Here is a 26,466-nt window from a genome sequence, read left to right as displayed (position 1 = left end):
AATTATCATCTGTTTGTTATTGTCTTACATTTAATAGCCTGTGAGTTTAGGGCAGCCTATAGTCAGCCGGGATGTCTTTTTGCTGTAAAGCCTGTTTCAAGAGCTCTGAAGGGAGACTGAGCTGAGCGTGTTTGCCTGCTTTGCCACTTGACTATATAGACTGAAGAGTCTTTCTTTAACACAAAGGCAGAGGGTGTTTGGAAAGCACGGCGGGGCAGCTAAACGTTTGAAGACGCGAAGCAAAAAGGTCAAAATGTTTATATTATTTTTGAAAAGGGAGGTGCTGAGATCTCCTTTCCGCCTGATTGGCCGAACTTGACAGTGATTGACGTGCATCCATGGCAACCGGACAGCCAATCTGCCAAGTCCAATAGGAAATCATCGGAGGGGGCTTGACTGTCTTTTTCTCCCCTCTTAAAAAATACATCTCCGCTCCGGCTTTAATTCTTTCGTACTTTCAATCCCAGACTACCTTGAAAAATACACCGCGGCTCCGGCTCTAATTCGCTCGCACCTTCAGCCCTTTGCCTGCCAAGTTTGCCGAGCGGAGGATGCGGTAGCTGGCCCCCACGCAGCGTCGGTCCTCCACCCCTGGTGTCTGCGTGTTTCACGGCTGCTCACACGGTTGGTTTGGTAACTTTGGGATTGCCTCGTTTTTTCAGACCGCATCGGCGCACGGAAGGCAGAAGCAGGAGGACTCGACGCGGAGGAGACGGGGAGAGAAAGGAGGGGGAGAGGGAAGCACCGGAGAAGAAGCCTCCATGTTTCAGCTGCCCATCTTGAATTTCAGCCCCCAGCAGGTCGCCGGGGTCTGCGAGACTCTGGAGGAGAGCGGGGACGTGGAGCGCCTCGGCCGCTTCCTCTGGTCTCTGCCCGTGGCGCCGGCGGCCTGCGAGGTCCTCAACAAGAACGAGTCGGTGCTGAGGGCCCGGGCCGTCGTCGCCTTTCACACGGGCAATTACCGTGAACTGTACCACATCCTGGAGAACCACAAGTTCACCAAAGAGTCGCACACGAAGCTGCAGGCGCTGTGGCTGGAGGCGCACTACCAGGAGGCGGAGAAGCTGCGGGGACGCCCGCTGGGGCCGGTGGACAAATACCGGGTTCGGAAGAAGTTCCCCCTTCCCAGAACCATATGGGATGGAGAGCAGAAAACCCACTGCTTCAAGGAGAGGACCCGGCACTTGTTAAGAGAATGGTATTTGCAGGATCCCTACCCGAACCCCAGTAAAAAGAGGGAGCTTGCACAGGCTACAGGACTTACACCCACACAAGTAGGAAACTGGTTCAAAAACCGCAGACAAAGAGACAGAGCAGCGGCTGCGAAGAACAGGTGAGCTACACCAATATATTTTGAGGTTTTCCAGCAGAAAAACAAAGATATTAGGAAAATAGCAGCATGAGTCGTCTTTCAGTTCAATGTAGCAAAGCAGGCCGTGACCCTCGTTAATTGAGCAATTCAGAACAGATATGTTTCGGATAGATTGAACATCGTCATTTAATCCTAAAACCAGGGGGATTTTCTTTTGTAACATACCACCGATTTGAAGTGTATATGATGCCAGCAGTGGGGACAAATACAAACATTGTGTGTGTAATTTTAGATTACTGAGAGAACAAAGCTCTGGATAAATGGTTCTACTTTTAAGACTAAGAAAAAATTGCAAAACCTAATTTTGTATTGCAATACAACAAGAACAACAACAACAACATTCACGTGTTTTATTCTTAAATTGCAATGTAGTAGTAGTAGTAGTAGTATAGTAGTAAGCTAGTATTTGCTATAAAGCAGTTAAATAGATCATGTTGTGTAACTTCCAATTACATTATAGCCAATCTGTTTAAAGGCCTGGGAGGTCACACTGCTGTTTTCCATTTTTGTTGCATGCAGCTAAAACCGCCCATTATTGTTTAGTGAGAGGTATAATCTGTGAGCTACATCAATTAGTGACATATTTGTGAAATTATATAGCTCATGTAATTATCCTGCTTTAACCCATAAGAAGGTTTTGCAAATAACTGATCTTGCTATATTTCTGTAAAATATAAGCTACCATGCACTGTTATTGGTTTTTATAAGGAATGTTTTCAACCATGCACAAAGTAAAAATGCCAGTTTTACATAATATAATTTCATGTTGTGTGTTTTTTTAAAGGAGAACAATAGCACTAAGCTGTTGTTTTTAAGATATGCCATTTGTTTTACTCTTAAAAAAAATACACAGAAAATAAATAGAATAGGCCTATAAAATAAAAATATTCTTAGTTTAATGTCATCCTCAGAAATAACTACACATAGGTCGTTTTTTCAATCATTTATTCGTTCCCCTAATTCTTTTCATAAGGAAATAATAATTGTGAATACACTCTGCATAGACACGTGTATGTGATGTTGTCCCGTCTCTCCTGTCCAGGCTCCAGCAGCGGGTCCTGTCCGACGGCTCGGTCCGCTCCCTGGCGGATGATGACGGCACCGTGGACCGGCTGGGGAACTCTTCCAGTCCGGAGGCCAGTCTGTCCAGCAAAGCAGCCGCCTCGGCCATCTCCATCACCTCCAGCGACAGTGAATGTGACATCTGACGGGCAGATCCGCGGTGATGAAGAATTAAAGGGGGAGAGGAGTGAGAGACAATCTAATAAAACAAGTCATAGTGCCTGCGTTGAGTTAAAAAACAAACACAAACTGATTTTTGACGGGTGCCAAACATGAGGAGATCTGCGGCGGACTGTCCGTCCTTTTCTCTTTAGGCCTACATTTTTTTTTTTGTGTGGATAACTGAACTTAATTACGGACGAAACATATTTGACGGACTAATAAACCAACGCCCTGAGATGAAAAGTTAAAAAAGAAGAAAAAAAAGTACAAAAGAAAAAGGGATGATCGCCTAGCCTGCTGTTCTCTGTGGGTATTTCATGTTGAAAAAGAACTGTGATATTTTTACTTTACTTTCAAAGTTTTATAAATAATGTTTATTTGCCTATTTAAAAACGATCTGCTCTGTCTCTTTGAATTTCATATTCATTTGCTTGGTGTTTTTAATACTTACCTTGTACACAGGTCAACCTGTTGAGCATGCGCGCTTTAGTGAAAATGTGTTTCAGTAAAAGAAAAAAAACCGTTAAGATAACTTAATAAAATAATTGTTGATCAAGCGAGAATACAGTTTATTCTTTTTTTATAGATGTGTTTGGGGAAAAAAAGAGATGAGCCTTATTATAAAATATGAATCATTTTTATATTCTTATATAAAGCCTTTTTGATGTTGTCATGAAGGAGACTTTATAACGCCAGTGCTATATCCCTGACACGTTTTATAGCAGGGTCTAATTGGCCAACATGCTTTGCGTCGTGTAATGCAGGGTGACAGCGAGAGGTCACCGAGAGGCCGACTCACTAACCCGGATGATCTGCGAGAGAGATCATGGAGATCAAAACACAGCAGATTGTGGAAACGGTTTTTATCCTGCCCGTGGAGAAAAGCAGACAATATAGAAGCAAGCTTCTTAAATCTTTGCAAGTGTCCATTTACCCAAGACAGGATTTAATTTAGCATAGTCAATATGCCGTGTAGCTATAGTGCAAATACAACCCTTTCAAAACGACCTAACATTTAAATAATGTAGCATCAACGCAAACATATGTGATTGTTTATCTGTTGGAAAGAATAGGTTATTTCTTAATCAAGTTGACATTGTAATTGACTGCATGCTTTATTAATATATTTGATTATAAATCCAGCTTCAAGTTTATCCTTAAACACATCGACACAATATTCCTAAAATGGTTTTAATCGTACAATACAGAAACTGTTTATTTTGTTGCCACTCAATTTGTTCTTTGATTTCCACAGAAAAAATAGAGTAGCAACAAAATACACCGTTTAATTGTCAGCTACATCCCTCACTGATATCTGGAATAACAATCTTGTATTCCACGTTGAAAACAATATCAGTAAAAAAATATAGGCTATATCTGCACAGCATTACAACAATTATTTTTACTAGACTCTATAGACTTTAGAAGTTGCCTACAGCTTTGGTGAGAAGAGCAAAGTGAGCAGAGCAGAAGTTAAAGTCGAGCTTTTCCAACCGATGGGACAGACACCTGGTTTCTTCCAATTTGCGATTAATTAGGCTACACTACAGTAACTTCTGCAACAGACAAAAGCCTTTCAGCTCGAACAACACAGAAGCTACATCTATGGAAAGAGAGGAAACGAGTGAAGGGAAATAAATGGGGTTGGGGGGGATTTTTTCTTCCTTTTTTATGTTTTTTTTTTGCTGCTCCTCTTTTCAAACCACAGGGACAAAATGGCTGAATATTTCCGTTTCTATTGAAAATAAGGAGGACCGGGGACTCGATGAAAAAGTCTTTTTCGCAGTCAATAAGGTTGTCAAACTGGTCAGCGGTAATCAGTGCTAATGATGGGTCTGGGGTCCCTGCTCGGACAAAAGGGGCCCTGCCGCTGTTTTGTAAAGGGAAGCGACCGCGGGTCCCTCTCCAAAGAAAAGACTCCTGTGAGGGGAGTCTGGGGCACGGAAATCACAACTTCTTTAGTGTGTGTGTGTGTCTGTTGAGCTCATGGCTTGGCCTATTATAAAGGGATTTTAATTACCAGTTAAATGTTTTCTGACCTGCCTAGTAGGCACTGCACAGCACATGCATAATTTAGGCTACTAGATTATTAAATATAGTGTGCTCAAATCTGATCAAGGCCTTGAAGAGACAATTTATAACACTCAGTTGATCCGGTGGGCAGAGCTGCAGCAAGTATTTCAGCTTCAGAGCCTTTCGACAAGTTAAGGGTTGTCAGTGAGGTTAACCTGCCTATAAGGACTGGCTCTTTGAGCTGGGGCTGTGATATGTGTTGAAGGGCAGGCTGCAGCCTCGACTATACATAACGTCTTTGTTGTTATTTAATCTGTCAACCACGTTCAGTGTGCAGACACTCTGCAGCGCAGTCAGTCAGCAGAATGACTGCAGTGACATGACAGCCGGGTATCACTGCAGAGACATTTATTTATTTATCTGAATGGGTTCGATCCGTATTTTAACCAAGAGTAGTCGTTTTTTTTTATTTCTATAAAGCTTCAAACTTAAGAGGCAATTGTATTTGTATTTTTACCATAACGTTATCAATGTAAAAGCCTTTAAGGCTATTAATAAAGTTGCCCTACAATTCGTAATAATACAACTGATAAAATAACAAGGATATATTTGTATTATATTGAAAATGCTTTGGAGAAGCCCAATTGATATGAGAATAATTATAAATAGGATTGAAATAAAATATAAAAAATGCTTAAACATATAATGCAAACAGAAGACCTTTAGGTGCCACATTAACATCTGATAGACTGCATGATTATTTTCTTAGCAAATATGACCGTCGGATTCAAAACTGTATTTTTATTTAAAAGGCGAGAAGCCCTGCCGGGCAGACTTTAAGCAGAGAGGAATACAAAAAAACGGTATAGGCTGACATACAGTATAACCTTATTATCCACAATATCCTACAGGGAAAAATACACAGAAATCAGGTCACAGAGACATGCTGTATGAAATTCTCTCTTCTTCTATAAACTGTGAGGATTTGAGGTGAAGACACTTTGCACACCGGTGCATCGTCGCTTATTTAGTCCTATTAACACACAGGAAACTGTTTACGTTCAGCTTTGGTATTGAAATCAAGCATTCTTGCAGCTTCCAACCTCATGTCTTCTCTCCAACTTTCCACAAAATTATCCACCACGTTTTGCTGATGTTCAAAGCCATATTGTTGCGTTTTAACGCAGTTTGTTTGCTGCTCTCTATACACCCTGCTTTATCCCTAACCTGTAGAGTGCAATACAAAAATGTAAACGTGTCCTGCTTCACGATTGGTTGGCCGTGTGATTGTGAACACATGTCATCGTATTCTCTGACCAATACTGTACTTTCGAGGTGCAATGTGATATAGGCTATACATGTAGATAGTTTTCCCGTTTGAAATGTGCATTTAGTGTCTTGGTGTGGCAGCAGACATATGGACGTGCTATGCAAACATTTCAACCTTACCTCATCAAAAAACCTTTGCACTGATCACATTCAGGCAGACTCTTTACAATCTTCAGAAAGAAAAACCCCACTTGATTAATTTGGGAGTAGAGGGGAATTTACAAAGATTTGTTTGTTCATATTATCTGCGATTATAGTATATTTTATAAATAACTGCAATTAATACATGCTTTGAGTGTATATATAGTATAGCATATTCCACTGTATCTGGACGCAATTTCTTTTACTTTTCTGTCACATACAGTAGTCAGGTTTAGTTGCTTTGCAGATTAAGATTATTAATGGAAAGTACCCCCAGCACTTTGGGCAAACACCTGCACAGTCTGATGCAATCCAATAGCACTGTTTAACCAGAAGGTCACTGAATTTAAGCCTATAACAAGTCATAATGTATTGCATTATATTGAGATGTGCTAAAATTCTGACCTCCTCATTTATATGAATAGGGAGACACACATTTAGAAACATCTCTTAAAATATAATTCAGTTCAACATTACCATTATAAATACACCACCGTGAAGCATACGAAATGTATAAACACTTAATAGATCGGGGAGTTTATCAGGCTACTTGACAATAAGGTAAAAACTTTATAATGTATTTTTATGAAAGGGAGAGTTCTGCATATGTTCATTCTTGGTACTTTATTTGGATAAACATAATGTATTTGATTGCAGAACCTTTACCTGTAACAGAGTATTTTTACACTTTGATAGATACACTTTGAAGTAAACTATTATATAATTTAGCTTGCTTTGCTTTGACTTTATAATCTGACAGCCTTATACACTGAACAAAAATATAAACGCAACACTTTTGTTTTTGCTCCCATTTTCTCATTTCATGAGATGAACTCAAATATGTAAAACATGTTCTATATACACAAAATAACCATTTCTCTCAAATATTGTTCACAAATCTGAAAAGATCTGTGATAGTGAGCACTTCTCCTTTGCCGAGATAATCCATCACAGGTGTGGCATATCAATAAAGTGTTGTAATGGATTTGGGAGGGGTCTGGGGGGTAATTTCGTTTTATCGTCGACGCAAAGCTCCGGGACAATAACACCGGTCGGATTCCGTGTGGACACGTTATAGTCACGGACAGATTAGCNGTGGCCCATGGTGGTGGTGGGGTTATGGTATGGGCAGGCGTATGTTATGGACGATGAACACAGGCCACTCGATTCACAACATTACCCTAACCCTAACCCTAATTCTAACCCTCACACCAGATACTGACTGGTTTTCGGACCCCCCCCAGACCCCCCCAATAAAGCAAAACTGCACGTTTCAGAGTGGCCTTTTATTGTGACCAGCCTAAGGCACACCTGTGCAATAATCATGCTGTCTAATCAGCATCTTGTTATGCCACACCTGTGAGGTGGGATGGATTATCTCGGCAAAGGAGAAGTGCTCACTATCACAGATTTTTTCAGATTTGTGAACAACTATTTGAGAGAAATGGTTATTTTGTGTATGTAGAAAATGTTTTAGATCTTTGAGTTCATCTCATGAAAAATGGGAGCAAAAACAAAAGTGTTGCGTTTATATTTTTGTTCAGTGTAGTTCCTTGGGCTTTGATAGCCTACATTTTATGTATTTTCACGAAGGAAATAAATGGACTTTAAAAAATACTGTTGCATAATAAGGACGAGTATAATATTAATAATACAAATTATAACTGCAGCAATAACCTTCTCTATCCCATCCCACTCCAACTATGTTATATATCTTTTAAAACCATTGCTTGCTGTTTCCAAGGTAAAATAATGAACTCCGTTATTTTCTGATAAATCAACAAAAACCTAGCTATCAAAAATGTTTGTGCGGAGGGCCAGATGAAATCTACAGCGAACATTTGTTCAGCTCATTGTGCGCAAAGCCATGAATTCATATACATATATGTTCACATTTGAAAACCGCTATTCCACCATCAGTGTTTCCAAACCTTGGAAATGGCCTACTGCTGTTTCGGTGCTTGTGAGTGTTATTGTAACCTATTATTTCCTTTACCATAAGAACTGTTGTTTCTTCTCAAATGTTTAAGAACTCTCATGTATCGTGTTGCTGCTTCATCCTCTGAAGGCTCCACAGGGAACATGGAAACTGCAGACCAGTGACGCCCCCTGGTGGCCGGGATGGGATGTTACATCGACCTGCATGATGGTTGGCACTTTTTAAGTGTACCAAACTACTGTATATACATCCATAAAAAACGTAGAGGAAGTTAGATATTATATGCACGATATTAAATTTCAAACCCGCAATTTATTCCTCCCTGTCGCCTGAAACTGCTGTGAAATAGGTTCATGCCGATTCTGACAATTAGTTTTATCCAACATACAACTATACTGCCAAAATACAATAATTGAACCAATAGTGCACATTACGCTTGCCATCTAAAGAAGTTCAACCAAACACCAACAAATGTAAACAAATAATAAAGATTATACACGCTGTGTAAAACTATCCTCCATACAATTCTCTTACAGAAAAATAAATAAAACAAAAATATAAAACCTTACTTATTTTACTTTAAATTCATGAATTTTCCACCTTTTTTAAATAGTCCCCATTTGATTCATAGACTCTAAGGATTCTCAGAATTAGTTAAGTCAAACACCAAATGTGTATTCTGTGTAAATTGGAAATGTTTCTTTAGAAATCCACACATTTCCTGAAAACAATACTAACGGACATGGCATACATATCCTCCTAATGGTGTCCTGATAAGATGTAAAGATGGCAGATGAATAATGCATGCCCAAGGCTTCAGGTAAAATCCAGGTAGGCATATTCCATAGAATATAATATGTGGGTCAGTAATATAAATACAGAGTCCAGATTAACATTGAAACACTGCATGAGACTTTCAGCACCACGGACAGAGACACTGTTCACCTAATTAATCAATCCGTGCACAATTTATCATACCAAATGATATCATGTTTTTACAGGTGCACCTCCTTTGATTTCTACACAAAAACACCTGGGCACATTTTCCTTAGCTTAACCCTCCTATTGTCTTCGTTTCCCCCGCTTACTTTGGTGTTCGCAGTCAAATTTGACCGGTCCTGTTTTAACTGCTATTACATTAACACAAAAAACATTAATCATCACCGAATTTCATCTAACACCCTTTGAAACTGTAAATATTATATCAGACTACTGGTATACATGAACAACTGCGGTAAATATACAGAGAATAGACACTGAACATGTAATGCGTGTGCCAGGTGTGATCCATGTGGGGGGATGGGCACATAAGAGCGTAAAATGTGTCAAATTGTTGTGTGTGTGTGTTTGTGTGTGCCAGGTGTGATTCACATGGGGGAATGGGCACATAAGGGGGTTTTATCTGATCCGGATGGTTACTAATTCCTTTTCTTTATGGCGGTCATCTTTGACCGGGAACACCATGGGTGTTACAAAGTTGAATAAATCATCCAATGTTCAATGAAAAGTGGTGATCAGCAATTTGATATGTTCAAATGTCTACTGTGAAGGATATCATAAAGCCTTAATGCAATCGAATGTAAAACAAAAAAGTTATGATTGATGAAAGTAGTAAATCAGTCAGATTTGACCCGAAGACAACAGGAGGGTTAATCATGTGTTTAGTATCTTCTACAGAGATAACCCCCCCCCACAAACACACACAATCTTTTGTTTTCTTTTGGTCTTCGCATGATGGTCTAGGTCCTAGGACTAGGTCTCTTAGATTTGTGGTGTTTAATTAAGCATTATTATTTCAGAAAGAATGTCTTTCCAATTATGTGGCAAAAGTTTGCACAAAATTGTGCAATTTATGCATATAAAAATATAAACTTTTAATAGCAATGAAATGGGTATATATAATTGACAGTTACAAAAATATCCAACTTTTTAGGGAAAGAACATCAAATATTGTTATAATAATCCCACAGCAACATTGTTTTAGAGAGGTCTACTCTATAAATTGTTATTATAATTCCACATCTTTTTAAAGTGTAAACCCACAAAGACTCAGATAATTGCCCCACATGTAAGTCAGTCTCATAGGGTTACGTATTGATTATATTGAACCATAAGACAACAGACTGATGTTCTGCAGTTTTTTAATTCAGAAACCTTTGAGAGTTTGCCTTCACAGACATTGATTGGCTCTGTTTGATTCTGCTTTTAAACGTTTCCATGTACAGGCTCCAAGTAGCGCTTTGTACTTTTTGGCAGGCAGATCAATTGATACATCGCTCTTCCAACCTTGCTCGTCTGCTCCGCTCACAAATCCGCTGTTTGTTAGCACATACAATGCAGACAATGTGAGGCAATTATGTGAAGTCAGCCAGCATTCACATCATCAGGCTGCTCTGCTCGCACAAAGAGCACTAATGTCAGCCACAGTCCTCGCCTGCTAGTGGAGCTGTAAGTGGCCTTTGTTTTGACTGGAGCTGGTGACAAAACATCAGATGAAAATATGATCCAGTGCTGAGGTTGTGTGAACACGAATATTGACAAAGAAGATATTAGAGGAAGATGGAGGGCAGATGTCCTGCAGCATTATGGAAACGGTAGACTCTTAAAGCAAAAGAAAGTAGACTTTGATAAAAATGTAAATACACAAATTCTCCAAAATACCTTGTTATGTAAAAGGTATTTGAGCACCTTCTTAAACCTACATATTAATCATGTTGTTATTAAGAGTGTCTTCTTTCAATAATAAAAATATTAATGTATGTTGTCATTCTAAAGAAATGTAGTTCATCCAGCATCATGGCATCATGTTTAATCCACATGGGGCCCAGAATGTAAAGGTTGTGGGGCTCTATAGCTTAATAAAACGATTTATTAATTTTGTTCTCTAAAGACAATTTGAAGAAATGAACAGGTACAAATTGCATTATTAATTTTCTGTCACACTGTCATGTCTGACTGGGTCACCTGCATACAAAATAAATAGTTAATGTTTTTAGTTACACCTTTACTTGTCCCATATGCGTGAAGGCCTTTATTATGCCATAGTGGTGGTCAAACAAATCTGCAATTAATTAAATCGCAACAAATTGATTTCCAGCAAAGTAACCTTGGTGATGTGGATTATAAATTACATTTTACATTGAGGGGAAATTATAACATAAACAGGCCAAGAAATAATAATCTCTCAGCTCAATGAGTGAATTGCAGAGTTTGGACACTAGATGGAGACAGTGACCACAGAAAGAGAATATTCAAGAAGTCTTAAAAGACTGACACATCTCCCATTAATATTCAGACTTGTTTCTTTTGAACCAAAACACCAAGGATACCCAATGGGAGGTTTACACAAAAAGAAAATCATACAAATACTCATTATAATTAGAAACATTTTAGTTTTTAAACTCTATAACTTAGTTTTTATTTTTAAATTTTAATGAAAATGTTTGATCTCAAATGAAATGTTTTTTGTCAGTAATATTACAAATAGGAAATACTTTACCAAAGTGCTGTGAGGCTATTTCAAATGCTTTTCTTGTTTTTTCAGTGGTTGTTTTAATTTATTATTTGGAATATTATTTATTAATTGGTTTTGACATTTTAAATATATATTAAATAACATCATTTATATACATCATACGTATGTGTTCATTAATCTTTTCCTATTTAAAGGTAGGGTATGTAAGTTTGAGAAACCGGCTCGAGATACACTTTTTGTTATATTCCATGGAATGCTCTTAACGTCCCGATAGCAATGAATATCTGAAGTGCTTTGACAAAAAATCCATACAAAAATGTCATCTGTGGAAGCCGTAGTCCTGTAAAAAGTACGACCAATCATCTGAGCCGGCCCGGCTAAAATAACTGGATGGCCTACCTGCCTGTCTGCCTTCCATCTGTGCACAAACTTATCTCGTTCCCTCATTGGTCATGTGCGCGTTCGTGTGTGTTGGAGGAGGGGCTCTGTAAATTAGTGGCAGATTTTCTCCGGTCGTGTATTTTGAAATTCTAGCGATCTCGAGCCGGTTTCTCAAACTTACATACCCTACCTTTAAATGTACGGTTTTCTTTGCATATCAGATATGTCTGTTCCTGCAGTACTGACTTTTGACCACAAGATGGTGGACAAGATCCACAACAGAGATGAAACCACTCAGCAGTGCTGCAGCTGAAGGTTTTTTATCATGCATTAATGTATTAATAAAAGTCTTAATATAGTTAACAAAAACTTTAAGGACTTCCTCACCAAAAAAAACCTCTGTCCAGGGACAAAGGCCTGAGAGGAGGACATAGTACATATTTTGGATTAATTCTGCATATCTTTTAAACGTTTGCTTATTTCAGGGGTCCAGTTGGGCTCCATTTAATGATAGAATACTTAACTCACAGTACGATTATATTTTACTGTACAAAGAGTTTTAAAATACACGGTGAATGTAGGCTACTCATTTACAAACAAACTACAGGTACACCAGCAGTAAACACGGATCTGGTGTAAATGAGCGTACAGCATTACTGAGTGCAGGGTGTGAACGTATGTGTAAGAAAGTGTTGAGGCAGGGCGAGGGCACCAGTTGGGATTTTTAACGGTCTAAATTTAAACTCTCTGGTCTCCAGTTTCTGCAGCTGTCGCCAAGTTTAAGTTCAGCACCTTGAGCCTTTCTCAGTCATGCTCCTGGGTCACAGTTATAAACCTGCCAAACTGTGAGACAGAGAGAGTGAAGCAGAGACCCTCGTCTGCCCTTCATGGGATCTCATGGAGCTCAGAAAGTCCAAAATGTCCCAGTGTCATTGAACTGAAATACCTGCACAATTATCAGCTCATCCTCATGTTACACACCGCCTCTCCTCGGAATACACTTCTACTACACTGCACCTCTTCTGAAATGGTTAACAGACTCTTATTGTTAAACATTTTCTGTGAGAGCAAGCAGCGGAAACTATCTGTTTTGGTTTGCTCCTATTTCCCCTAATCATTTATCATAGAATCAAATTAGTATTTTAATAGAACAAGAATTTGTGAGTTCCCCTAAAGGTTTAACAGGGGCAAGCATTTATTTGTGTTTTGTCAAAACTGGTTATGACAAGTAGAACAAAACACTGGATACACCTGAAATCATCATATTTATTTCAACAATACATGTTAGTTAAAACTTCACTGGGGCATTTATCCTTTAGATATTAAATAGATAAAGTCAGAAGACTCAATCATGTATCTCATTTGTCATAATTCGGGACAGATCATTGTGGAAATACACTTAACTTAAGGTGGTTTCTAAATACTAGTGTTCTATCCTCCATGTGTCATGCAATGTTATGCAAAACACTGAATCATGTTTTATGCTGTTTGCATTTTTCTTTTTGTGTGTGCATGTTGTGCGTCTACATGACCTTGTCTTTGTTTGTTTTAATCTCTGTCCTTTTTTCTCTTTTCTTTTTATAAGTATTTGTAAAAGTGTGTATGGTATTTTTTGACAGAAACCCAAAGTGTGATAATTGTGCTGACTGTAATGACTGACATTGAGCTACATTTGACAATTTCACACGGTTTTGAGAATGATGATTTCCATTAGACATTTAAACCAAAGCAACTAGAAAAAAACATTTAAATTGAACCTAAACTGATTGAAATGTGGCTTTTTGAAAATGTTATTCAGTACTATTCCACATTATTTATGAATTCAACATGACATTGCTTAATCACGATTGTTTTCTTTCTTTCTAATCTTCAAAATATCTATGAGTGATTGTTTGAAATCTTCTTTGTGTGTGTTACTTAGAAAATCACATACTTAAAATGAAGTATAACAAAGGTATTCATTGGATGTAACTTTTAAAACGTCTACTACTCTAAGTATCTCACTAACTGATTTTCTTCTTCTCTCCAGGTTGCTCTAAAAAACAAGTCTGCATGCAGCAGCAGGAGGATGATGACAAGGCTTCTTCATCTCTGCTGCGTCTTTGATGGGTGAGTGGATTTACATAAATGTTTTTCCAAAGTGCAGCCTTAATAAAGACGACTCAGTCATTGTGGTGGAGTGAGATGACAGCTCTGTTCTGCGTAATTATAGCTGCCACATATGATAAACATGTTTCCCACATGACAACAAAGATCCTACTAATTTAGCACTCCAGCCTGTGCTGCATAAACAATCATCACCTCTGCAGAAACACAAGACAGATGGATACATAGATGCAGTAGGTACAGAGACTGACTCTGCTGCATTGAGCCTACTGTCCAGTGGCAGCTCTGGGCCTAATAACAGAGCTTAGCTGGCATACCAGAGCCGGTGGCACATTGGTGTAGCGGTAACTCAGAGAGAGCCTGGTAATTACCACCGGCCGCTGACACCATGCTGCAAATGCACCAGCCAGCACTGAAGGGACCAGCATTTCCCCCCCCCCTCCCTCACACTGCCAGGGTGCCCCACTGACCAACCATGGCACAAGACTTATTAGTGGGAATAAAGTGCTTGCCAAACAGCAGACAGACAAAGAAGTATTCTCTCTTTCTGCTCCATTAATACCAATCTGGAGCAGTTAGAATTTGTTATTTTACCCCGATCTTTCTCTCTGTTTTTTGTCTTGGACATACTCGACTTGGCCATGAGTGTTGAATGAGCAGCCCAGGAGGATTCCTCTCGGGAGAGGCCCGCTGGAAAACATACTGCAGTGCCGGAATGGGAAGTTTATTTTGCTTGGTGCATGAATATCTGTGGGATGTGGGGCTCTGAGCACAGAGGGCTGCAGCAGCAATCCAGTTTCATCACTGCAGCAGCCTCCTGCTCTTTCACTGTCTGAGGAAATAACTTCAGTACATCCCCCCACTGCATCTCAAATGATTCCTAATTTCATGTCTTAATTGCATGCCTTCTCTTCTCCACTTTCCCTCCCTGTTCTTATATCATCTGCAGGCTAAAATGGGCCCAGCAGCAGCTTTTCTCTGGGCCTTTTGTCCCTGCTCAGGGAGACGTTTGGCACTCAGAGGATCGTGTTACAACTTTCATTTCCTGAATATTTTTCTTTCTTTTTTTTTTTTTCTGCGTGGAAACCTAGAAGGGTATTTTATCCTCCTGCTCTGCGGCCTGGAGATGAAGGTCGAGGGGAGCGAGATGGCAGCTCAGATTCGGGCTGCTGTCACTCCAACGTCGGCAAACAAATAAAGTACAAACTGCTCATAGCTACAGGGTCCTGGCGGAGGGGAGCTGTGGTGTAGTTTTGGCACAGCGGGGTGTGGATCATGTCTGTGAAGTAGGTGGCTTGGTTACTTGAGCTATTTGTGAGCCCCAGGATAGGTGAGGTGATGCCCTTTGGGAGTGTGAGGTGTATTTCATTATCCCATATCCCATACCACTTCCTCTTGTTGTGTCTGCCACCCCAGCCCCTCCCAAAATGCCCTTGAGCCTGATCACTGCTGTGTCTGTGTTTAGACTCGTGAGTCTTTCTTGGCTGAATATCGAAGCAGAACATCAAGCCGTATCGTGCTAACAGTCAGCAGAAGTATCAATTATTAATCTTGTTGCAAAAAAGAATGCCCATGATATGATACCAAACCCGGTCGTTATGGCTCTAGTTATGTCTGGCTCCTTAAAAGACTCCATCAAGGCTGTTTTATGTTCGGTTCATACCGCCTGTACATAACACATCTCTGGATACAGTAGAAGAGATGTTCAAAAGAAAGAAAGAGAAACTTTTAACAAATTCCTTTTTCTTTTTTTTTTGGGATATCACCTGTTTATTCAAAGTACATTTCCTTTTAGTGTTAAGGCGGATTTCATCTATATTTCTTTCCTAATAAAGGACCATTTCTCCCTTTGTAATTGTGAGGCTCAAGGATGTATTTTAATAGTTTATTGTCAACAATTACGCTATATGGCATGTATATGTACGGCACATAATTGGTTCTGAGTACACCGTGAAATTCATCCTCAGATCAAACAACACACCTCTCTAAATCAGCTATCTGTTTTCTGAGTTGAGTTCAAATAAACAAACGTTTTTAAACCTGTGCTTTTAAAAAAATATATTTTAAATAAACTATCGATACTTCAATTTATGTAGCACTCTGTTTCGGCCTCCTGCTACACTTTTCTGTCACCAAAAATACTCACTAATCAAGAAATGTGTTTTAATCCACATAATACAAGTCATTGTAAATGCACTATTTATTCTTGTTTTGGTATCTTTTGCTAAGAACTAAAATGACTTGCTGTTTAGGGTAATGAAAGTGTCTGAAGGAATAAACAACACATTGTTGTTTTTTTCCTATCATTGTATTTTTTAACAATAACAACTGTATAGACTAACACCAGCTTTAATGATTAAAGACTGCAACACAGGATCATTTGAGGACAATTTAAAAAGGTTCTTACTTAGATTACATATTTTCATTTTTGATACACATATGAGAGTAAACTAACGATAATCTATTAAATCTAGTGTCTACCTCTAAATACGTATTTTTTTGCCTCATGTATTGGCCACCTTCATATCTCACCACCCACTGGAATAAACATATACAGTTAAATAATCATATACTCATTTTAGATATATTATATCTCTTTATAATTTGGCTTTGAAAACTGCAACTCACTGAGAAAATCTGTTTAGTCCTCACAAAAGTATCCCTAAAAAACCTCCCAGACTGAAGTCACTTTCCTGATCAAACCTAGACTAATGCCACTATCGTCTTTCTCTCCGAGCTCCAAAAATATACATATCTGATTCTCAGCAACTAGAGCCGGGTTTTGTCTCTGGAAGAGTTTGTTATATGAGCTGAGCCTTCTGGCAATTTCTTTTTTCTTTCGTAGACATTACACACACGTCTTATCTTGTCCTTTTGTCTTTTCCTCCTGTAACATATTAAAAAACTCCCCCCTTTCATCAGGTAATATATGATGCTGTCCTTCATTTGACATACAACATTCTACTTAACACCCTAATAGTTAGGAATCGACTCCAGAGTCTCTTCCTCCTCCTCCTCCTCCTCCTCCTCTTCCTCCTCGTGTCTGAACCCAGGGTCATGCATCACTCATCCCACTGGAAGAAAGAGATAAATATTTCTTTCAGCTCTGTCACATAAGAGCTTCCTGTTGGACGAAAGGCTTCCTACTTTTTGGCTCGCAGCTCCCACATCAGCATAATTAACATTTCTTAGTGCGGAGTAGCATAATCTCTCTGGTCTCTGTACACTTATGTCATAGAAACATAGCAGACGCCTGCCACTGCCATCCAGATAATGTTTTATTTGAATCAGTTATATATTCTAAGACACACACACACACACACACACACACACACACACACACACACACACACACACACACACACACACACACACACACACACACACACACACACACACACACACACACACACACACACACACACACACACTCTGCCTCTGGCTACGTCCAGGCAGGAACATTGTCAGATCCATGCATCATTGGTAAGAAAATCTCTCTACCCCACCGCCACCCCCGCCCCTCTGAGGCAGACCTGAAAAGATCCTTTTGTCCCTCATCACCCGCCTGCCCCCCGCTCCCTTCTCTCCCCCGTCTCCCCCCTTCTCTGACACACACCCCTCATACAGCCTGTGGTTATGGATACCTGGCTCACACCCTCCTCCCATGTGGGGCAACGCTACCTGCGTGCATCAGACCATGAAAGGCAACTCGAGCAAAAGTTCCTCATCTTCTGATGTTGTCCTTATACGAGATGCACACTCACTCTGATGCCAGAGAAAACATGAAGTCAGCTGAGGCTCATGCAGGCTACTCTCCATGTTTATTTGCACACGTCAGGGCCCTTCCTGCTGTTGATTTAGAGCCACTGCCACTTACGACTGTGAGAAATGAAATGCCCTTTCGATGACTCGGACTCTGTTTGCCATCAGCAGCTGTTGTTGCTAGCCTGCTTTTTATACTGACGTTTACCTCCAGCTTTTGTCATGTTGTCTATAGGCCGCAGCACGCCTACCACTTGCACTTGTTGCATCTCTGAGAGGCTGATGCAGCAGACAGTTTGTGGCTGCAGACGCTGTCCCTCCGGATTCGGAAGCAAGGGATTCAAACGTGATTAAAGGCAATGTCAGAGTTTCCGTGTTGGATTGATTTGAGTCTCTTGCACATCCTGAAGGTGACTCTAGTAGCCTCCTTCTGTCGTGTGGCACAGAGCCGGTTTAATCCTCGCTGTGTGTGTGTACCCTGCCGGACATGTTGTCATTAGATTAACAGGTATGAGGAGTCGCTCCGGTGGCTTTGTGATCACCTGTTTGTTAATTTGTGAATATTTAGCCACACAGTGTGCCAGGGACATGTTGTGATTGGTCAGAATGATATCTCATCTGCGGGACATTTTGCTCTCTGCTGACCTCTGCTCTATGGGTATTACTGAAGGCTTTTATAATACACATTTATATCTTAATATACTACAACAAAGACCATTAGTGTATTCAATTCATCCACTTTTCTGTGACTGCTTTTAAAGTAAAGTTAAATATAAATTATTATTTTATCTATATAGTTTGTTTTATAATTTTTTCTTTACCCAGGAATCATTTTTGTAAGAACACACATCACATTAAAGTTGACATTTTAAAATTAAATTCTAGATATTGTCAGTGACGTTTAAATATAATCTATTGTAGTAACTACGCACATTTCTTAGTATAGCTAACCTAAAAGCCCTAAAAACACCTCGCACTGTGAGTGATGATTCGTATATGAGAACTATTTTTTGCTTTAGTTGAATTTTTTTGTTCTCATGACTCAGGATTATTTTTGTTTTTGTCTCAAGGTTTGAAGTGGCTGGGATTGTGTGGAAAAAAATTATGTCACATATTTATTTTTCCAATCAAGATTCAGCAACATTTAAATCAACATCTGATTTAGTTGTTTACTTTGGTTTGCAGGTCGCTGTCATTCACATCTGATCAAACCACACGTTCCTGGTGATGCAAATAAGAGGAGCTTTTGAGTTTGAAATGTTTTATAAATAATACCACTGAAATGTTTGTAACTTTAATTTATTTTGGTAAGACACATATTTGTAACTTTCCATACATTTAAAAAAAACTGCTTTAAAAACACATTTTCAGGGGCTTTCAGTGAAATGTTCAGATTGTGGTGTTTTTTTGTTTTTTTAGTGTTTTCATTTTATGCTACTTTACACTCTTACTGCACTACAGTTTTAAGGGAAATCTGACCATACTGCACTACATACATCTTACTCTTTTCAGAACATAATTAAAGGATTGCTCAATATGAACATAAATAAGCTTACATTTGCTTTAATTTGCCTTAATGGTCCACTAGCATGATAATAAATAAAGACAGATTCTCTGTGTAATACTGTAAATGTATTTGGCTGAGAATACATCTGGACTATTTTAAGGTAAAATGTTGAAGGCAGAACTTTTTCTTTTGACAAGAATATTTGGCATTTCTAATTGTACTCAAGTAAATTAACTCCATGCTTTTCTCATCACATATTAGAATACAAATTTAAAAAGCAGAAACACTGACCAAAGAGCCTGATGATGGAAGGTCTGCTGAGGACATTCAGACAGACACATCGCTCAAGCACAACCATATGGATCTCTGTAGGTGATATATGGGGAGCACAGCCCCGGTGTTGTTAGTAGACCTGAGGGGATCAGAGGGGGAGAGACAGGCAGAGGGAGGGAGGCCTCCGGGATGCAGAATACCTCAAGGTCCCTCCATGAAGCCGGGCGTTGCAGCCCTGCAGCCCTGCAATCTTCGCAATCAGGCAGTAATGCTAGCAGCGACTGTTTCAGATTATGCTCAGGAAATCCTCTGTGCTCTCTGCTCAAAACAATTTACCCTGACATGAGCCCAAAGAGGAGTGCGGGGCGGGGGGTGGGGGGACAGGAGAGCTGCCCTCACCAGATTCCTGCTCTCAGGCCAACATATTCTCATATTGCTACAAATATAGTCCCTTTTATTTATTATTATGAGTAGAACATTGTTGTTGTTTATTATGGAAATTATTATTATGACCCCTATATGAGTGGGAGTGTCTACTAATAGTCTTATTTTATTTAAGAAATTAAATGTCCTTTATTTGAGCCACTAATATTTGTTTTGTTTATAGGGTATCTATATTGATTTCATCAGGCAATGACGTTTTTCATATGGGATGTTTGAACATCCAGAGCTTGTATAAGAGGTTGAGTGGTGGCTCTTTCCCATGGCCCAGAACCGACAGAGCAAACTCTCGTAGAGTGTAAAGAAAACACGGCAACAAAAAGCCAATGATCCGCAGCACTCGGGCTAGAAATGACGAAAAAAAAAAAAAAAAAAATCCTTTCTCCTTCAGTCATCATATTACAGAGCAGACAATCAAAGGGACCAACGCTGGTTCCTGCGCACAACAGCCTCCTGACAGACAGCTGCTCATGATGACTCACGTTTGTATAATTACATTTCCCTTTATGACTCTGTGTTTGAAATATATGATTTGAATTAGCATTATTATTGTTAAAAGCCCAAAGAACCCGTGGAGCAGGTTTTAATATTTGACACAAAATTACTCACATTATGTTTGATATCTCTCCACCGTATTATATATTGTTGATTGTTTGTCATTTTCCATGTATTTACTCATTCTAAGCAGCAGGCATAAATAAAGCCTAATTTTACAGGTTAACAACAATTGTGAAACAAATATTTAACCTGATTTTCACCACTTCCCAAATAGTTACAATAAAGATAGTCCAGATTAATTTGTTTTGCATATGCTGAAACACTATAATATAGAATTAAATTAATGTCTATTTTTTCTCTAAATACACAAATAACACAGAGACAATTGTATTACTTTTGTTTTATTGGAAACTAATTACCACGACTAATGAAAACGTTACCTCTTAGTTTCCATCGCAGGATGTTGCTATAATCCTTTTATATCAACAAATATCATAAATTAAGCAAATGGGCAGTCCAGTTAAGTGTCTCGTCGAGTTAAGAGTTTCAGACAGGTCCTGTTTGTGTGTTTTCGTGTGCAGGAGACGAAAATGCTCCTGTCAGTGGGGATATACAGTTTAAGCGCATAAAAGGAATTTTGTCCTAACCAAATTGAACGACAGACAAGTCAGTCTATATTATAAGGTAGCTACTATAGTGTTATTTCATACATCAATCTGATACACTTATCAGTCCTCTTTCTTTCTGTTGTTGTAAAATAAAATAATCTGGCAGCCTCTTTAAGAGCCCAAATCCACAAGGCTGGAGGTTAGAGGTCCCAACAAGGAGTCCTGCAGTTGGTGCGGGTGTCCGTGCATGCTGTGCACCGGCTGTGGGGGACCCAGGCCGGACATGGGGTAGGCGGAGGCCCCGGGGTGGTTCATGTTGCCCTGAAGCATAAGCGCTGAGTTCGGGTCGGGGCTCTGGGGTGGAGAAAACTCGTCCTCCGAACTGGACATGAGAGACTTTCCTCCGTCCAGTGGGGACAGCTGGTTCTGTTTGTTGCCGCCTGCGTTGCTGTTTTCACTGTTCTCCCTGAATATGACAACAAGGAGAAATTAGAAAAATAAAATACGCTCAGTTTTGGAAAATAGCATTAAATCCGTTGATGACAACAAAACAAAAAATAATTAATAATTGTTGTTGTATTCACACCAAAACAAAGTAGGCGTAACCATTGAAGTTAAACTAATAAAGGAGGAAGTTTAGTTATTGAACTTCTCTGTAAATGTGTTTTGAACACGTTTATTTCTCTTCCTGTTGATGTTCCCGGCAACTTTAAATCACGTGTTGTGTGCCTTAATTTACTCCACTGTAACCTAGTTTAACCTTTCAAACGTGAAAAGTTCACAAAATGTCACGTATATAGCTTATTGTATTTTTAAAACATTATCACACGCAATGTTATCCCCTTTCCTAGTGTTTTAAAATGTTTATGTTATAATTCAGACTGAAATCAGGAGAAAGCCAAACATTTGTCAACAACAAGCTTCTGTTTACTCACAATTATTGTCATCAGGAAAAATCAAATTTAAGCAATATATAGGCGTAACAACCACATTTTTAAAAAGTTCAAATTTACTTGGAAAGATGTTGTTATTATCAGAAATACAATCGTTTGCCTTTCTTGCGTCAGAAATATGAACACTGCGATTCCTGCACTTTCTGAACCTGTTGCTGCTTTAAGACATATTTTGTAAATATTTAATTCCAGCTCAAACCTTATTTTTTGTCTTAAAACATGCAAACAATGATAATATTTGTGTCTATTTATTCCAGGCAGCACGGAGGCTGTATCACGTACCTCTCCTTCGCCTCTGCGGCTCTGTCTCGCTGCCGTCTGTTTTTGAACCAGTTGCTGACCTGCGTGGTGGTCAGTCCTGTGGCCTCGGCCAGCTCTCTCTTTTCCCGCGGGGAAGGGTAGGGGTTGTGCGTGTACCACTCTCTCAGGACTCCCCGGGACTTCTCTTTAAAGCAGTAGCTGGTCTCCTCGCCGTCCCATATCGTGCGGGGCAGCGGGAATTTCCTCCGCACCCGGTACTTCCCTACAGCTCCGAGCGGCCGTCCGCGCAGCTTCTCCGCCTCCACGTAGTGCGCCTTGAGCCAGAGCTGCTGCAGCTTTGGGTGGTTGTGCGGAGAAAACTGGTGGCTTTCTAGGAGCTTGTAAAGCTCTCTGAAGTTCCCCCGATGAAAAGCCACCACTGCCTTGGCTTTGAGGACGCTTTCGTTCTTGTGGAGGTGATCGCAAGCCGGCAGGGACCACAGGAAGCGGCCGAGCCTCTCCAGGTTCCCTCCCTGCTGCAACACCTCGCAAACGCACGCCACTTGCTCCTGCGTAAACCCGAATGACGGCAATATAGACATGATGTCCGAGCTTGCGCCTCCGCCCAAAACGTTGGTATCCAACACGATAGCTGTCGTTTAATTCTCAGTGTTTATAGTTTCTGGTCGCGATGCAATCCAGCGCGATCCGTCCGCGCAGCTCAGGCCTATAGGCGATCCTCTCCACTCCAGCCCCTGATGCGCGCAGCAGATTGGGATGTTGATTGTTGGGACAATTTGTTCCTGTTGGAGATATGTCAGGCTTAAAGGGAGCCTGTGCGTTTCGGTGATTGGCTCTCCCTCTGCCCTGCACCGTGTACAGCAGAGCAGGACTGAGTTTGCAGCTCCGTTTCCTCCCCAGAGGCAGTGCGTCAGGGGCTGAAATAGGAGCGCTCCCACCTCCCGCCCCCACAGTCCCTCTGCCGCTGCAGCTCAGGGAGCACAGCACCTAAACACTAATCAATTATTACAGACCTCTTAAAAAGCCTTATTAACATGTTCTGAATATACATCCTCTGTAATGCTGGCAACTATATAGGCTTCCAGATTTCCCTGGTGGTTCAAAACCACACACTGCATCTCCAAACGTTATCAGTAATCACAGCCAGTGGAGGGTGAAGCCACAACAACACAACGCTTTTTATCTGTAAAGGAAAGTGTATCCAGTGTATGGGCTGAAACACTTAAAAGCAATGACATAATCAATCCATGATTGTTGTCTGCAGAATTCTTTAATTTAAACATAACAAAAATATTAATCTTGATTTCTTTTTTCTTCTTTAAACTGGAGGTTTATTTACCGTCACAGCTGATCAGGGTTGACGCCCCCCGCCTTAATTACATGCAGATTGAACACTTTTGTTGTATCCTCACCTTTCATACTCTATTAATTACCGAGGCCGTTTATTTTATGAGGTGATATAATCTAATAAGTGCCCATGTTTGTTGGGTCCATTTGTGCCATTACGCACGCCTTTTTATACGAGAAAATCTAAACTACCTGCCAAACGTGCTACGGGACATAGACCACCAGTAGGAAACGGAAATCAGCACTTAAAGTGTGTGTGCTTGTGTGCGCGTGTGAGTGCGTGCTTTTGTGTGTTTAAGATTGTAAATAACAGACAAACGTGCACATATTCAGCACCCTTCACACTCGTTTTAATGCGTCAAATTAAAAAAATTAGATATGTCAAGCTGGAATTTAATAAGTGAGAGTTTTGATTTTATACAGACACTTTTCTTTATTTTTGTTTATAGATTTTTAAATGAATATTACATACTGGACATATTTCACAGACCTCCTTCCTCCTTTAATTTGTTGTTGTAGGTTTATTTCTTTCTTTTTTTTCGTCACGTGTTTTTGAAGCGCTCCTTCCAGCCTGTAGTCTACATTTATATTTCAGGGATTAGACGGGCACCGCACTGGCTCCAGTGTTTTCTGTGGGGTGAAACACTAAACCAATCCATTAGTAAATGAGTTCTCTGCCACACTGGTTCTTGGTGGTGCAGTTGTTGGTTCGAGCCGTATAGATCACATTTCTTTATCTGCAGCGTCTGAAACTAGACTCCCTTAGTTTATGGAACACGATTTGACCTAGAAAATATTATTTAACTTAAACAAACTCACTTAAAACGTTTTGAGAAGATGACCTTCTTTAAAAAAATGTTTTATTATAAAGCTAAAATGCTTTGAACTTGTTTTTGTGGCGACAGACAGCTGAAATAACAGAGATCAGTTGTAAACAGCTCCACTCTGGAAAACCTTTTATTCCCCTATACATTATCTTGCGAAAAAACAGGAATGGTTTCCCAAATAGGCTACGACATAATCACAACATATTCTCCCATATTAGAGAATGTTGGCATATGTTGAAAAATAAGGTTTAATTAATAATGACTGAATCAGGTTGGGTCAGGCCGTTGAGTAGCCTATGCTTATTTTTGTAAGTGTAAATTAAAACAACACTGCAGTTTAACGTTATCACCACCATCATTTTTTGCATGGTTTATTTGAGTATTTATCAGATAGACTGCAAACTATTTTTTGCCTGAATGAATGCACTGTAATTACAGTTTGTCTGGAGGAAACATCACATTATTGGATCCATCACACTTAAAGCTTTAGTTGCATCCTACAATGCCTGAAGTTTTAAAGTTATTTTAATGATTTTCAGCAATATCTTTAACAGTGTCATCAGCCTGCAATAAACGCAATAAATAGATTTTTTTTGTATAACACTGAATACAAATATAATTTATGTTTGATGAAAAAATATATAATTTAAAATGAATGAAAGTAGATTTTAAAACAGCTAATTCTCATGTTATTGTGCGGCAAGGCCATCGTGCCATATTGCCTAAACATGACGAATCTGCTGTGATTGACTGCTGGACTGTCTTCAGTGGACACACAGGCTCTCAGGCCACTTGAGGCTGGGGTCCAGCAGCACTCGGCTGTGTGTAAAACCTCAGAGCTTCAGTAAATGAGCTGTCTGATGAGCGGCTCTCGGGTTTCTCTAATATATCTACCACATTGCGCCGCGCCTCCTCCTTTAACCCGAGCAGCCCGGGGGGCGAGATTATTTCAAGATGTGGACTCTACGCCTCTTACACGGCCAGGGCTGCATGGGCTCCTCAAACCCCGAGAAGTAATGCAATACTTAGGTAGGCTATCACTCGTTACTCCTCTCATAGTGGGCCAGGGAGTCTTTATTCTCGCTATTTTCTTTACGTGAAACTCGTCTTTTACCCTATAAAACGCATTGAATCTGCCTGCCTCTCCTGGACGCTCTGGGCTGTTAAATATCACGGATGGATGCTCCAAGTTTTAGTCATTGCCTTTCCGGAAAACCAAAATGAGTCACACTGTATTCAGGAGAAAATAAACTTTTTGCCATTTCTCATTAAACCGATTTAATGGAGGTAGGCCTCAGAGAAATGTGGCCCTCTGCTTGTTAAGTTATCCTACCTCATGATGATAGCAGTTTTGAGGTGAAAACGATTTATTGATTACTGATTTATGAAAATAGCTGTATTATAGGAATTTGTTACACCCTATATTACTGGGAAAACGAATGAAAAGTCACGGTGACTCCGGTCATGTGGGACAAGAGAGAAAAGAAAAGTCCCAACTCAAAAACACCAGAAAACACTTCATAAAAATGTCATCATCAGAAAAGCCAGTGTTTCCTATTGGAGAGAGTTTATTTTTTTGAGAAGTGAACCGACCACTGGCTCAATGAACAGATGGTTTTCACTCTATCTAAATCCAAAGTGCTATTTCAGCTGTATCGACTGGAACAAAGCCGATACTGTTTAAATTAAGTGAAAAATGTCTGATTTGGTCCCCAGGGTTTTTTTCCGGGAGGGATTTTGGTGACATCTTAAGGGTGTCCTCTTACTGCACTGAAACAACATAGCCTACAGTGAACATTTATTTATTTATCCAATCAACAAAATGAACAACGCAGCGTCTTCCTTTAAGTCAAGATTGTTTAAAGCATTCGTAGAAGAGGTACATTTATTTTATTTTTGTTTCCTTATAGACATAATTAAATCACAAAAATAATAATTTGACTAACTGCACATTTATTGACAGATTGTAAAATCGTATCAATAGTAAACGATTGGTGTTACGTTTCTGG

The 26,466-nt window shown here is 39.7% G+C and overlaps 2 protein-coding genes across 4 annotated transcripts; one reads left to right on the top strand and one right to left on the bottom strand.

Annotated features, from left to right (window-relative positions):
* The first annotated feature begins 568 nt into the window (after nt 1-568).
* Nucleotides 569-3,115, top strand: six6a (SIX homeobox 6a). The gene is made up of 2 exons (XM_010788386.1): nt 569-1,333; nt 2,415-3,115. The coding sequence occupies exons 1-2, from the start codon at nt 762-764 to the stop codon at nt 2,578-2,580; spliced, it is 738 nt and encodes a 245-aa protein (XP_010786688.1). The 5' UTR covers nt 569-761; the 3' UTR covers nt 2,581-3,115.
* Nucleotides 2,303-23,200, bottom strand: six1a (SIX homeobox 1a). Of its 3 annotated transcripts, none has more exons than XR_799983.1 (3): nt 22,305-23,200; nt 19,541-21,535; nt 2,303-2,576 (listed from the first exon to the last, which is right to left on the bottom strand). XR_799983.1 is itself a non-coding variant. In XM_010788387.1 (2 exons), the coding sequence occupies exons 1-2, from the start codon at nt 22,862-22,864 to the stop codon at nt 21,241-21,243; spliced, it is 855 nt and encodes a 284-aa protein (XP_010786689.1). In that variant the 5' UTR covers nt 22,865-23,200; the 3' UTR covers nt 19,037-21,240. The 3 variants fall into 3 exon arrangements, 1 of the variants encoding a protein (XP_010786689.1); XR_799984.1 differs by having other exon boundaries at nt 2,548-2,576; nt 19,723-21,535; XM_010788387.1 differs by lacking the exon at nt 2,303-2,576 and having other exon boundaries at nt 19,037-21,535.
* Between the last annotated feature and the right edge of the window lie 3,266 nt (nt 23,201-26,466).

Source organism: Notothenia coriiceps, unplaced genomic scaffold, assembly GCF_000735185.1.
Source record: "Notothenia coriiceps isolate Sejong01 unplaced genomic scaffold, NC01 NC01_scaffold00031852, whole genome shotgun sequence".
Taxonomy (NCBI): Eukaryota; Metazoa; Chordata; class Actinopteri; order Perciformes; family Nototheniidae; genus Notothenia; species Notothenia coriiceps.
Note: the sequence above shows the minus strand (reverse complement) of the source record. Positions and strands in the feature narration are given on the sequence as shown.

Coding starts and splice junctions, on each gene's coding strand:
- six6a (XM_010788386.1), top strand. CDS start 762: ATGTTTCAGCTGCCCATCTTGAATTTCAGCCCCCAGCAGGTCGCCGGG. Junction 1,334..2,414: donor GCAGCGGCTGCGAAGAACAG/GTGAGCTACACC, acceptor TCTCCTGTCCAG/GCTCCAGCAGCGGGTCCTGT.
- six1a (XM_010788387.1), bottom strand. CDS start 22,864: ATGTCTATATTGCCGTCATTCGGGTTTACGCAGGAGCAAGTGGCGTGC. Junction 21,536..22,304: donor GCCGCAGAGGCGAAGGAGAG/GTACGTGATACA, acceptor TGTCATATTCAG/GGAGAACAGTGAAAACAGCA.